Genomic DNA, 14,143 nt, shown 5'->3' on the forward strand with positions numbered 1-14,143 from the left:
ATGAGAAGTGGTTCAAATTTGCTTGATTCGAACTCCTTATATAGCCCAATTGTTCGTAATTCGAACCAATTAGGTTCGAATTTGTGGTGGCACTTAATCATGAGTAATTCGAACCAAATAGGTTCGAATTATGTGATGGCACCAATTCGTGTGTAATTCGAACCAATTAGGTTCGAATTATGTGTGTGTAGTTCGAACCAAATAGGTTCGATTTATATGCAAATGTAGTTCGAACCAAATAGGCTCGAATTACATATAAGTATGCTTTGGCTCATTCGTGAATCAATCTTCAATTTGGCTTATTCATGTAATAACTATCCTCCCATGGTTTATTTGTGTTTTTTACCCTTAAATATAAATATATTTATTATTATTTCGACTATTTTCATAATGGGTAAAGTATTAAATTGGTTCCCTATGTTTGGGCGTAATTCTATTTTAGTCCTTAAGGTTTAAAGTGTCCTATTTGAATTCAAAAAAGTTTTATTTAGCATCAATTTAGTCCCACAGTAAGGTCAAAGTTAAATAATTAACGGAATGTTCCTACATAACAATAGTACAAGAACAAAATGATAATCTGGAAAACAAGTACAAGCTCCAAAGACACAAAATCAACCGTGGATGAAGATGATAGGTAAGAACTGTTAGATAAAAATTTAGTCAAATCAATCAAATCATTTAACGACTCCTAACTATTAATTTCAAGACCGCACCTAAGTTTTCACCAACATTTTGTCATAACATTTGAAATCATTATGATAGATTTCTAGACAAGGCAATGATGATGGACGAAGATGAAGCTTCAAGCAACGTGAAAGATCCATGGAGGCTATGCACAATGAATCAAGTAGAAGAAGTAAAGATGCTCCTTGGTCTCATCCCTATTTCATAATCTTGTGTGATGTTCGCCGTTGTTCAATGCCAACTCTTCACATTCTTCATCAAACAAGCCACCACAATGCAACGTTCCATAGCACCGAATTTCAAAATCCATACCGCATCACTTCAAGGAGTTGTTAGAATCGTAATCCTCTTTTGTGTTTCAATCTACGACCGAGTTTTCGTCCCCATTGCTAGAAAATTCACCGGCCAACGGTCCGGCATAACATTTTGTCAAAGAATTGGAGCCAGCCTAGTTCTGTCCGTACTAAACATGGTTGTCCCAATAAGGATATAGTGGCTTCTGCCACAATATGTTATTATTGGCACGTCGGATGCGTTAACAGCGATAGGATTTCAAGAATTGTACTACGATCAGGAGGAAATGAGAAGTTTGGGAGCAGCGATGCTTTCCGTTGTTTTTGGACTCGGAAGTTTTGTTAACAATAGGATTATAGTTGTTGTGGTTGCAATCAGCTCAAGATTTGGTGATAAATGGTTGCAAAACAATTTGAATAAGACTCATCTTCATCACTTTTATTGGGTTCTTGCTGGATTAAGTGCTATCAACCTATGTATTTATGTGTGCATTGTTAATGCTTTTGTGTATAAAAAAGTGTACATGGTTAATAATAATAATAATAATAATAATAATAATAATAATAATAATAATAATAATGAGTGTAGCAGCAAAGAAAGAAATATATTCAGTGTAATAAGTTGGTTTGCTAGTGCATAAATTTTATGAAGTTATATATACATTAAGTATTTAGTATAATTTAATTTCAATTTTCAGTTATGCATAATATTTTATAAATCAACTATATTATGTGTACATTAAAATCAATCACTAATATAAAATAAAAATATATTTTTGTTTATATATATTGCTGTTTTTGTTTTCAAACATTGTTTCACTTCAATCGAACTGATCAAAAATTTAATTTTCGATTAATTTGATTGAACCGACTAATTCGATTTGATTTTTAAAATTATGCTCACAAGTCCCAAGTGAACGATAAGAATATCATTATGATGAATGTGTATCTGAATAAAGAATAAATAAATATATAAAATATTGGAATGATTCTATTAATGCTTCAATGGGTACATGACCCCTCTATCTATGGAGTGGCTATCCCAAAAAAATGTCTGATTTATTTCAGACCAAATTAACAATTCCGGATTGAATTGTCAAAATCATTAAAACAATAATATTTTTCTTTCAAGAGGATCAGATGTTAACTATTTTAATTTATTTTTCAAATGATTATCACGAAAAGAGAAATTTTAAAAATTAAAATATGAAATATTTGCAATTGTTACACCTAATTACATGAACTAATGGAAGATTTAGGAATCTCATGGAAAAACATATAGTTGTTGGCATATCGCTCTTGTTTAATTATTTTTCATTCTAATTTATTTCCTTTGATGAATGTACATACAAGAAATAATCCAAATTAAAAATATTAAAAAAAATGAGGGAAAAAAAAAATCAAATTGGCACGTTGAATAAATTATTAAAAAAAAAGACAGGGTTGAATGTTTCGACGTGAAGCAACAGAGTTGGTTCTAAACATCTGAAAATTCAATATGGTTTATTTGGTCAAAATTGGCTCTTAAACATATACAAGAGGCCAAACATTAAATAGTATGAAAAGAAAAAGGGAAAAGAAAAAATCGATTTCTGATTTTTTAATTTGTGGATATTTATTTTTTTAAAATCTAGACGCATCAATTTTTAAGTCTAATTTATCCTATTTTAAAAATTTTTTTACGTGTGTATTCATATCAACCAGATTAATAAAACAGGAGTTATGTTTGATTTTAAACATGATGAGAGATCAATATGTCTATTTAAAAAAAAGTAAAAAAGTTAAATATATTTTTAAATTTTAAAAAACTTAAATATTATAGATAAAAATGTCAAAAATTTATTTATTATTATTTTTTTAAAATAAAAAAATATTTACATAAAGATGTATTTAAATAAAAATAATAATTAATATTTATTAAATAATTTAATATATTTAATTGAATTAATTAAATAATTCTTAACTAATATTTTATGTCAATAATTTTTATTTTTTATAATATTTTTTAATTCAATAAAATAAATATTAATTTTTTGTGAATTTAAACTATATTTTAAAGTTTAATACTGATATAAATTATTACCTAGATAAAATAAAATTTAAATTTAAATTTTCGATATTTATTTAAGAAGAAGAGTAACTTATTATTATATAGCTGGTATGAAGTGGTATGAAGGTCATGCACGTGCATGGAATCAAATAGAGAGTCTTATGCCTTGTGCCTCTAAATAATGACCTTTACGTTTCATCAAAAGTCCAATTGGTGGAAGAGTACAAACCACAAAGGAATATATTCTTGTTTTTAATATTTTTTAAATCTAAATCTACAAATTCCAATCACTAAAATTGGCCCTAAGCCACTTATTTCTTTCTTTTCCACAATTGGAGATTGATTTTTGTTGAATTTTTGGATAAAAAAAAATAATTGATTTATACTTATAAAATTTTAAGAATCAAATTCTCAACACTTAACAAAAATTTGATGGATAAGCTATTCTATTCAATAATAGACGCTTTTGATAAAATTCATATTATCCAATTGGATAATATGAACCAATTATTTAAATAATATATTTTACACAGTATATTTTATACGTATATTATCCAATTGGATAATATGAACCAATTTTATGCGTATATCTAATTGGATAAAAATAATTGAATATACCTATAAAATTAATTTTATATTATTTGTATTTAATTTAATTCAAATAATTAGTCATTAATCATAATAAGCAAAAGGTCAAAAGAGAAAATAATAATAATAATAATAATAATAATAATAATAATAATAATAATAATAATAATAGTAGTGATGAGGAAGCAAATCAGATTTTGAAGTTTGGTAGAATAAGAATGCTACCACCTTTCTTATTTGCTTTGCTTGATTTTCAATTCAAAAATCAAACCCAGAAGATCCGCTAGATTCTGGATGAAATCTGTCGGATCTTGCTTTCCAAACTGTCAGATTTTCAAAGGGGATTTTGTTATCTTCCTGATCATGATGTATTCCATTTTAAAAATAATGTCCCTTTCTTATTCTTATTTGTTATATTTATTATTATTGTTCACCACCTTTTTTGTGTTCCTCTCTTCATTCTTTTCTCTCATTCTTTTCTTCTTCTTCTTCTTTGGTTCTTGCAATTAGAGAAATTCTCATTCAAATTCAAATTATGGGTTTGTCTGCAGAATCACAGTTTCATGTTTTGGCTGTTGATGATAGTCTCATTGACAGAATGTTGATTGAAAGACTTCTCAAAACTTCATCATTTCATGGTAATAATTCTTTTTGTTTTAGTTAATTTATTTTGCTCAATAAATATATAATATAGGAAGAGTTTCAGGTGTACCGGAAACACTGGTGTTCCAGTTGTTTTAACCGTTGATCTGAATTATAAAAAAATATATAATATATATTAATTAAAATCAACGGTTAAAACAACTGGAACACCGGTATTCTCTGGTACACTTGAAATTTTTCCTATAATATAAACGAAAAACAAAAACTACTAAAAATAAAAAATAGAAAATGAAAATGCAAACCAGACAGTTTGATGAAATTAATGTCTAATTTTTTTTTTTTGTTACGATATGAAATTATAGTTACTGCAGTGGACTCAGGAAGTAAGGCTTTAAAATTTCTTGGATTGGTTGAAGAAGAGCAGAGAAATGAAGAGCCTTCCTTTGTTGCTCAAAAAACTCATAATCAGGTTTAATTCTTTTGATTTTATTTTATTTTTTTTAAATTTTTTTGGAGTGAAATTTTTGTTGATCAATGATCTAATTGCATTGACTTATTTTTGCAGGATGTAGATGTGAACCTGATCATAACAGATTATTGTATGCCAGAAATGACAGGCTATGATCTTCTTAGAAAGATCAAGGTAAGTTCATGGGGGGCAAAATTTCTAGGACTAAATTTTATTTCGAATTTGGTTATTTCAGAAATAAATGTGATATTGAATTTTCAAATAACACTATTTATAATTTTATATCATTAATATTATCCAAGCTATCACATAACAAATTTCAAACCTTTTTTTTTTTTGACATCTTTATCAGCATTATTTATCTAAGAAAGCTCATCCATTTGGCAGGAATCAAAATCTCTTAAAGATATACCAGTTGTGATTATGTCCTCAGAGAATGTTCCATCAAGGATCAATAGGTAAGGGAAATTACATCCAATTACCCAATTCCATTTAGTTTTTCTTGATTAATTTCAATCATCTAATCAGATTAATGCTTTTAAAAATTAGTTTGCTTTTTCTAGGCAAAAATGAGAAATAAAATAAGAATAAATTTTTTTTTTTAAGGGATATAAAAAATTGAAAAGTAAATCCTCAAGTTTGTTATTGTTAAAAATTACAAATTGGAGGTCATAAATTAATTGAAATTCAAATCTGACAAGGCCTAGTTTTTTTTTTTTTTTTTTCTATTATTATTTTCCTTTGGGATCAGATGCTTAGAAGAAGGAGCTGAAGAATTCTTTCTGAAACCAGTTCAACAATCTGATGTAAATAAGCTGAGGCCCCATTTATTGAAATCAAAGGTTAAGGAAGTGGGAGAGGAAGACCAACTCATCAACCTCAATAGAAAGGACATAAATGAAATTTTAGCCTAAGTTAGTCACTAGAATCATACCAACAAATATGAAAGAAATATAGGAGGAGGTCCTTTTGATGTACATTGACATGAGAAAAATGATTTTCATTCAATTTTGTCTGACAAAGTAATTCTTTTGGCTAATATTTCTTTTAATTTTTCTCTTATATTTCATAGTCAGTGAGATTTGTACCTTCTTTTTTATTATTTTCTGAACTTGGAATTTTAACTCAAACATATAAGAGAGATACATAAATTGCTGGAGTAATTCAACAGCAATATTATATAAACAATTAGAAATTTAGAAATTCTTTAGTTTTCTTATTCACTTGAACTGTGCTACACTTCTAAGTTTAAGAGGCTAATTCCTTAAGAGTAATTAAACGCAAATTCTAAAGAATTTACTGAGACTAAAGTTTCAAGCAGTATGGAGTAAAATAAAACAAATTATATTTATATTTAAAATAATTATAAGGAATTATGCGGCAACCTAATCATTATCATGCGACACTGAATAGATTCTTCATTTTTCTTTGAGTTGAAGTTTGTATAGTTGACAGAACATCTTTTCAACCACACCAAGAAGCCAGGTGTTCCGTTTGGAAAATTTCCCATCAGTTTTCATCTATAATCAATACAACAATATTATTCATACGCTAAATACTCTTAATCTCTGTATCTTATGGTTATTATTAATTAATTATATATTTAGTAAGATTACTTTTTAATTAACAAAACAAAAAGAACATATATTGGTTTGTTAAGAAAACATTAGTGTAAAAATAATGTGTTATGAAGGATGCATGCATTGCAGAATTGTGATCAATATGCATGCCTGCTATTCAGTGCACAATTCCAACTCAAACACTTAAAGAGTTAAATTTGATAAAAAAAAAAAAAAATCATCTATATCTCGTATCAACAATAACAAAAACCTAGCAAAGGGAAAAAAAGGCATTTACAAAGGATTATAATAAATGAAAATGAAAATCCATAGACGCATCTAGGCTTCTACCCTTTCCATAATGCTCTAAAGAAAGAAAGGTGGAACATGAATACAAGATTATTCATGACCCAAAAAAAAAAAAGAATACAAGATTATTCAAGTGCGCTGCATACCCTGCAATTGGACGATGCAGTGAAATGAAGGAAGCATATCAATAGGACTTGATTAGAGATAAATGATTAGTTCTTTGATTTTGATCAATCATACACCTGAAATAAAAAAAAAAAAAAAGAGGGGGGGGGGGGGGGGGGCAAAAAGTGAATGTTAATACATACTTAATAAGCCAAAAGTTTATAGGAGACATGAAAGAATAATCCAATTTCAAGGCAAAAGTGCCTGTCTTAAGGAGCACCAACGATGACAGTAAAATTCCATTACATATATCAACTTCTGTACAAATAACCTTTTTAGTTTATGCTCTTCTCCGAAATCCCCGGTAAATGTTAAGTTAATTTTCATTCAACAAGACTCATCTATCGCTTCAAAATTTGCGGAAAAACAATTTTATACAAACCTTTTAGGGTTTCTGGATTAGTATATACAAATCTAAGTTTGAGTAGATAACTACTTTCAGCAAAATCATGTAATGAACGGTGTCCTCGTGCCCCGCTATCATCTACAGATTTGGGAGCATCTTGACTAGGAAATCTTCTACATTTATCAGCATCCTGGTGTAACATGAAAATATTGAAGCACGACTAACAACAACAGTAATAAAGTTAAGAGGAGAGAAATAAATCATAAGGGAACATGTTTCAATAAAAGAAGTCAGTAAATGTTAAGTTTGGTTATTTAGTATGTAATATACTTCCAAGTTTTTATAGAGGTTCACCTGTAAATACTCCACCATTTGTTCTTCAATGGTACCACGCATTGCCAAGGTTTCCACATGAATAGGACGAGAAGCACCCATGCGATGGGCACGGCTAATTACTTGCTCCTCCATACTGGAAGTTTTTAGCCAATAAAACACATTAGAAGATGATTAAATAGGTTAAAGGAATCAAATTGATTCAAAGGAGGATATGATAAATTTGGGAAAACAAGATACATTATCATAAATTATTCAAGAACAAAGTTCCAGTTTAAATATTGAACCTCAATTGCCAATTTTCATTCTAGAGGACTGATACCTTACAAAGTTATGCATACCAAAACCACAAAAAGTACAGAAAACTTTATATGGATTACAACTGAGGAAAATGATTTTTTGAAATTGTAATCACTATTAATTTACCCAAATGCAATTTACCCATCAGCTGCAAAAGCAACAAAACCATAATATTTAATCCTGAGCCTGGAATGGGTTTATGTATTAACCTTCTGTCCCAAATTGGCTCCATCAAAAATACATGCGTAACGAAACTCAGGTCAAGCCCCAATGCAGCGCTTCCATCCATCACAAGTGCCATACAACTTGAATCATGCTGGAATGTGGCTAATGACTTCTTCTGGAAAAGGGAAAATTAAACCAAATGAAGGTCAGAAATTATAAAAATAAATAAATAAATAATTTAATTACTCTGAAGGCAGTCAATTACAATTCCAACATTTTACCTTGCTGCTTGAATGCATTGGGCTATACATTCCAGCATATTTGATACCAGCAATGGTCAACTGACAAAGATGAAGAAATCTTAAAAATTTGATTATCTTAGAAGAGACAAGAAGGTTGCAAAACAATGAAGGGGGAAAAAAGGAAAGATCCACTGAAAAAAGTAGCACAGAAAAGGCACCTGCTGTTCAATGACATGTATATGCTCCAGAAACTGGGAAAATATCAAAACTTTGTCAGGTTTCATATTGGTCATAGTGCTTCTTATAGAACATTCCTGGAATAATGATCCACCATCTCTCATATGCATAGGGAAGCTATTCTCAGTATCAAGCTCATGATTGCTCTTGGCTTTGCAGAAACCCATCTCTTCATTGATTTCTTGCAAAGCTTTTAACCTCTGGACAAGATAGGAGACTTTACTACTAGAAGTTGATTGCCAATCAGGATCCCAATCATCCTGTGCATTCAACATTGCATGTTTAGGGTTGTTTGCAAAAATTCAAAATAAATTTTAAAGAAATGCAAATTATAGTCAACTGAATTATTAAAATCCCAACCTGCTTATACGAAGGCTGCAACTCAATAAGATCTTTGGGCACAGGCCACTTTGGGTTAGGATTTTCTGGTCGGGCCAATGAATCAGGACTCTCCATTTCGTATGGTTTACCACATCCAGGGTATGTACACTTCATATTGTCTAAAGAAACACAATCAAGGCACAATAGATGGCGACAAGGTGTAATGAGAGGAAGGCGGCACCACTCCTTGCATCTTCACATTTTATATATAATAGGAAAATTAATAAGCAGTTATGATCTGGTTTTTTTGTTTCATATTTAAGGGAGACCTAAAGGAAATTAAACCAACAAAAGAGAACAAGATCCAAATATTACCTGACACAATTACCACCAAATAGGAGACTATATCTTATGGAGCTATACTCCGCCGAAGTAGGATCAAGACCACTTTGTGCTAAAATATCCATTGTTTCCTGAATATCTTCTCCAGCATGTGTAACTTTAATATGCCCAGCAACACAGCAAGACAGCCTCACATTCTTTATGGTTGCACTTCGAAATTTCCATTGTTTTGGATTCAGTAGACTCTCAACATGTGAAGGGTCATTCCAATCAGCCATCAATATATTACGCCGAACAGTGAGTACCAATTCATTGTAACTTCTAGCATGTTCCTCACTGAAATCCACATAAACAACTTTCTTAATGCATGGCGGAATGTTTTGCAAGTCTACCTTTCTTGCACTAATCATGCACTTCTGAATTAAATGCAACAGGCGCGACCTTCCTTCCTCCATCTCTGCCTCAAATGGCCTAAGGATGCCAGCTTCCCACGACTTCTGATTCAGTCCATAAGCTTCTTCATGAAGGAACCTTAGCAGAGGTTGTAGATGTGGGAGTTGGCTGTTAGGGGTGTTAGGTGTTGGAGTACCTGTTAGTATCCAACGATTTGAAGCCATCATTGAAATAGCCATTTGCAACTTGTTTGTTAAGTTCAGGCTTGAGCCAAGAGTGTGACCTTCGTCTAAAATTATCCTAAACCAATGTACTTGCATCAAAACACTCCTCTTACGTGGGTTCCACTCTGCACTTAAACGGCTAAAGGTAGTTATAACAACATCATAATCCCAAGCTAAACAGTGTGCAGATGGCTTCCGCTGATCAACGCAAACATACACCCGCAATTGACCAGGAGTTACATGCTTCTCTATTTGTGTTTTCCAATGATCAACCAGATTTGCTGGAACAACTATGAGGGTTGCTCTTGACAAGTATAGCCTCACAAAATCTAATGGCTCACGCAGAGCCATGCCAAGTGCTTTCACATCAAAAGTCAAATTGCTAAGATTTTGTGGGTAGTACCACTTGCATATACCTTTCTCTACTCTCTTTACAAGGCCAAATGCTTGAAATATTTTGTGGAATGCATTAAAATATCCATTAGACGTACTACAAGAGTTCAAAATGGGCCCCCGTATGCCATGTGTTTCCATTCCTGCAATCCGATCTGCTGAAAGTTTAACCAACCAAGTCAGAGCCTTCTTTGACTGAGAATTCAGCAATGTACAGTGCTCCTTAAGAACACTAATGAAAAAGGAAATATTTTGTTCCAAACCCCCAAGAGTTCCTTTCAAGTGAAATCCTGGCAAGTATGTTATCTTACAGCTATTCTGGAAATGTTGTTCTGGGACACTACAACTCTGATATGAAGGGTCAGTGTTCATACTACAAAACCATGCTGCACTAGAATTAGCCATAATATTATCTGCAAGCTTTCGCCATTTGTGACATGCATCGCACTGAATCCATGTATCATTGGACTCCAAACAATCAACTTTAGGATTCCCACGCAACTTGGAACTTTTCCCACGTCCATATGAAGCATTAACTAGTTTATTTGGTGGTACACATGATGCAATATCTGATGCATGATTTCTTTTATGTGATCTCATACCAACTCTTCTTTCCTTGAAAATCAAGTCTTCATCTTCAAAGGAGAGATTCAGTTTTTTCTTGACGCAACTGAGACTCCTAGTGCTTCGACTGGCAGGCACCGATTCTTCAAAGGATGCATCTACAGGCGATTTCATAGCTTCTGCAGAAATTACGTCATTTTGTGTAGTAATTTTCCCAGCAGGATTCATCAATCTGGCTCTTTTTGAGGAGTAGTCATGGTTCTCATTATTCTTACTAGTATCTTGGGCCACATCCCTCTTACCACTGATCTCATAATAACCACATTTCTGGTTACCATTATGTTGACACCAGATTACTTCTGCCCCGTCTGGTGGATCTGCCAGAGTACCTTGTGTCTTCACAATAAGAGAAAGTGTTGTTACAGTCTTACCCAAGCCAGGCTCATCACAAAACATCCCTCCGCGAAAATCTCTGATGGTGGGAGTTTCCTCAGAAATTATTTCCCCAGATACAGTATTCACGTGGAAACTAAAGCCATCTTCAGTTAAGAGAGCAATATATAAGGGATGTAGCAACTGTTCAAAATTTCGCTCACGATGCAACATCCACTCAACTGCAGTCTGCTGATGAGGAAAGAGATTTAACTTTGTACAAGGCATTACTGAAGCAGCCAAGGATCTGAGATGTCGACATGTTGCAGATACCCTAGTGAGGTCCATTGGACCAAGGCAAGCTAAAATTTTGGTTAAAATATCATCAGATATCTCCCAAATCCCAGATCCGAAAGCATTATCAATAGGTACTATCCTTGAATTGTTAGATTTCTGCTGTTTTCCAACACCAGGTACCATCTTAAATATTTCATGAAGTTCAAATAGTCTTTTCTTTGAAGAATCACTCGCACCACAATGGAGCTTGCAACCAAGTACATGACAGTCAGAAAGGTTCCAGATGTTGTCGCTTGTCCCAAAAGTCTTCATAAAATAGTCTGGATCAGAAAGTATCGAACTTCTCTTGTCCCAATCACAGCTGCATAACCCTTTCAGTGTGTTAGCAAGCTATCTCATGGTTATACATTCATATATAAATTCAAGAACTGCAAGCTACTATATTTTTTCGAAAGTATAGCTCCTGAGTGACTAGCTAACACACAATCAGTATGGCCATATGAGGAATGGTTTCAAGTTTGTTTGTATGGCCATATTAAGAAACATTGTGAAACTTCAAAATTTTATTATACCATGATATGATAATATTATGATCCCTCTGCACTCTGCAGTTGATCCAAGTCCAACAATATTGGAAAGTTGATGTGCGAGTTACATAATTTAGACATTAAATCAGATGATGCAATGCACAAACACGTCTGACTTATACATCTCAATAGAATAATAAAATCATGAAAACCCTAAAGATTAAAAAATTGAAGTACCAAAAACATGATATCCAAAGTTTTAAATTCAACAAAGATTGGAGACTATAGCTTGAAGAATAGTTTTAAATTGTTTGTTACCAAGTAGTTAGCAAGTTAATATGGCATTCTCAATTCCACAGATGCATGACAGTATGGCACCTTAAAATCATTCATTGTGGTTTTTAAACCTTAATACAAATGTGATAGATGTTGAAAAGCATCACATAGTGGGAAAACGTCATTGCTGTACTTAAGTCTTAACCGCATCAACCCTAATTATACGTCTGTAGTAGTAACAATGAAATACATAAAAAAAAAATAATATAATAACAGACTTATAAAACAACAACAATCACCAATCATACCATAGCTCCTTTTATTATAATTTCAGCTCTTAAGGCATCATGAGCAATATACTATTCAGCTAAAACAATTAAAAATAAAATAAAGACAACTGTCCTGCCTATATTAAATATTATACCAATTGAAGAATCCAGATGAATCAATATAGGCATATACATGATAATTTATACAGACCATAGTTGGCTTGAATTATCTCTACATAGATACACCAGATGTAGGTAGTTTCGTACCACTAAGCATATACCACATCATAAGAACTAAGAAGGAATCCATGCACACAAATTTAAGGCATAATGATGCCTTAAGCCTACAATATAAGAAGTACATCTTATTTCATAGTTAAAGCAAGAGACAATGACTACCAACCTAACTGAAATGACATACATAATGTTATGGCATCATAAGGATGTCTTACACCCAATTACCTATGAATTCCTCGGGAAAACTCGAAATCCCCTTATCCAATCCTCTTATTTAAACATTTATATGCACAAGAAAATAAATTCATCTGTACAGTTCAATACTAAAAAGTCAAGCCTTCAATAAAAAGAATAACAAATACAGTCAAAACAAGAAACAGCAATAGCCCATAAAGCCAGAGTGATAACTATTCAATGACAAAACTATATATTAACAGCCTTCTCCCATTGACAGCATCTAAGAATTTCTCTATAGCATTTCTCTTTTGGGAACACTACAACCTAGCTAGCTTAAGCATCAAAATCTAAAGAGGAAATCATCTAAGAAACCTCCCAATATCACACTACACATATCTCAAAAACAACTAAAAACACCTATAACATTGCATTCCGAAGCATAAAATAAATATCTCAAGGAGTGAAAACCGAACCTCAGGTGGCTAAAGAAAGCGCCGGCAACCGGCCCCGACCGTGGGAACTGCCAGCCACTCCAGAGCTCAATTGTAACGTAGACATCGATGAGTACCACCGCCCTCACCTCCTTCCCTTCACCGACCTCCACCCACACCACTCGAGCATCACTCGTGATGCAGTTGCGGCTCACCAGAGCGTGAAGCTGGTGAACCACGCTAATGCTCCCATTCACCATCCCAACCTTACTCATCCTCCTCCCTTTCGAAGAGGATCCGCCGCTACCACCACTGCTACTACTCTCTCCTCCTTCGCATTGTCCTGAATCCGAACCAGTCCCCAACGGACACAAAACGACGCCATTCCGGGACCGGAAACCGTCGCCGAAGATCTCGCATTGGTCGTTGAACAAAGAAGTGGAACTATATCCTTCAGATCGAATTGGAGGAGTGACTCTGAGAACGGCACAGAGGAAACCGCATAGCTTGTGGTTCGCGAAGGAATCGCCCGCGGACATTTTTGTTTTTTCTGTTTCCTCCTTCATAAGCTTCTAGAATCGAACGAGATTAAGGAACGGAATTCTAGGGTTTTGGTGATTCTTGAAAATTGAACATGACGAAGAAGAAGAAGAAGAAGAGAAAGCAATGGTGAATTTTGGTGATAGGTTAATAGCGAAAAGAATTCGATTTTAGAAGATAGAAAAAGAAAGAAAGAAAGAGTCTAATACTGCGAGAACGCCAACAGGTTAACGATGTGAAGAGAAAAAGACAAAAGAAAAAAAAAATACTTTATTTAAAATTAGAGTAAAATTTAAAATAATAGGTAATATTTTAATTTTATATTTGTGAAATTTCCTAATTAACTAAACTAAACTACACACTAACAGTAACAGGTGCGCGAAAAAAGGGAGATCATATCCTTTCTCTCAGCATTAAATTACCATAGAATCAAATCA

At 32.7% G+C, this 14,143-nt stretch overlaps 2 protein-coding genes across 5 annotated transcripts; one reads left to right on the top strand and one right to left on the bottom strand.

The window, feature by feature from the left end:
• Window positions 1–3,766: 3,766 nt before the first annotated feature.
• On the top strand, window positions 3,767–5,749 carry LOC112782540 (two-component response regulator ORR10). Of its 2 annotated transcripts, XM_025824971.3 has the most exons (6): window positions 3,767–3,983; window positions 4,167–4,253; window positions 4,581–4,687; window positions 4,784–4,861; window positions 5,075–5,145; window positions 5,439–5,749. In XM_025824971.3, the coding sequence occupies exons 2-6, from the start codon at window positions 4,214–4,216 to the stop codon at window positions 5,599–5,601; spliced, it is 459 nt and encodes a 152-aa protein (XP_025680756.1). In that variant the 5' UTR covers window positions 3,767–3,983; window positions 4,167–4,213; the 3' UTR covers window positions 5,602–5,749. The 2 variants fall into 2 exon arrangements, with proteins under 2 accessions (XP_025680756.1, XP_025680755.1); XM_025824970.3 differs by lacking the exon at window positions 3,767–3,983 and having other exon boundaries at window positions 4,019–4,253.
• A 621-nt stretch (window positions 5,750–6,370) lies between these two features.
• On the bottom strand, window positions 6,371–13,930 carry LOC112782539 (F-box protein At3g54460). Of its 3 annotated transcripts, none has more exons than XR_011878279.1 (9): window positions 13,209–13,924; window positions 9,040–11,610; window positions 8,704–8,917; window positions 8,325–8,603; window positions 8,146–8,224; window positions 7,909–8,039; window positions 7,421–7,535; window positions 7,103–7,256; window positions 6,371–6,797 (listed from the first exon to the last, which is right to left on the bottom strand). XR_011878279.1 is itself a non-coding variant. In XM_025824968.3 (9 exons), the coding sequence occupies exons 1-9, from the start codon at window positions 13,730–13,732 to the stop codon at window positions 6,790–6,792; spliced, it is 4,056 nt and encodes a 1,351-aa protein (XP_025680753.1). In that variant the 5' UTR covers window positions 13,733–13,930; the 3' UTR covers window positions 6,371–6,789. The 3 variants fall into 3 exon arrangements, 2 of the variants coding, with proteins under 2 accessions (XP_025680753.1, XP_025680752.1); XM_025824968.3 differs by having other exon boundaries at window positions 8,146–8,205; window positions 13,209–13,930; XM_025824967.3 differs by lacking the exon at window positions 6,371–6,797 and having other exon boundaries at window positions 6,851–7,256; window positions 8,146–8,205; window positions 13,209–13,930.
• Window positions 13,931–14,143: the final 213 nt, after the last annotated feature.

This window comes from Arachis hypogaea, chromosome 20 (genome assembly GCF_003086295.3).
Source record: "Arachis hypogaea cultivar Tifrunner chromosome 20, arahy.Tifrunner.gnm2.J5K5, whole genome shotgun sequence".
Classification (NCBI taxonomy): Eukaryota; Viridiplantae; Streptophyta; class Magnoliopsida; order Fabales; family Fabaceae; genus Arachis; species Arachis hypogaea.

Excerpts from the sequence above, each read along its gene's own strand:
- LOC112782540 (XM_025824970.3), top strand. The coding sequence starts at position 4,151 with ATGGGTTTGTCTGCAGAATCACAGTTTCATGTTTTGGCTGTTGATGAT. Across the intron at positions 4,254-4,580 it reads CAAAACTTCATCATTTCATG|TTACTGCAGTGGACTCAGGA; the intron begins GTAATAATTCTT and ends ATGAAATTATAG. Across the intron at positions 5,146-5,438 it reads GTTCCATCAAGGATCAATAG|ATGCTTAGAAGAAGGAGCTG; the intron begins GTAAGGGAAATT and ends CTTTGGGATCAG.
- LOC112782539 (XM_025824967.3), bottom strand. The coding sequence starts at position 13,732 with ATGAAGGAGGAAACAGAAAAAACAAAAATGTCCGCGGGCGATTCCTTC. Across the intron at positions 8,918-9,039 it reads TTTGGTGGTAATTGTGTCAG|ATGCAAGGAGTGGTGCCGCC; the intron begins GTAATATTTGGA and ends TAAAATGTGAAG. Across the intron at positions 7,536-7,908 it reads GAGCCAATTTGGGACAGAAG|TATGGAGGAGCAAGTAATTA; the intron begins GTTAATACATAA and ends AAAAACTTCCAG.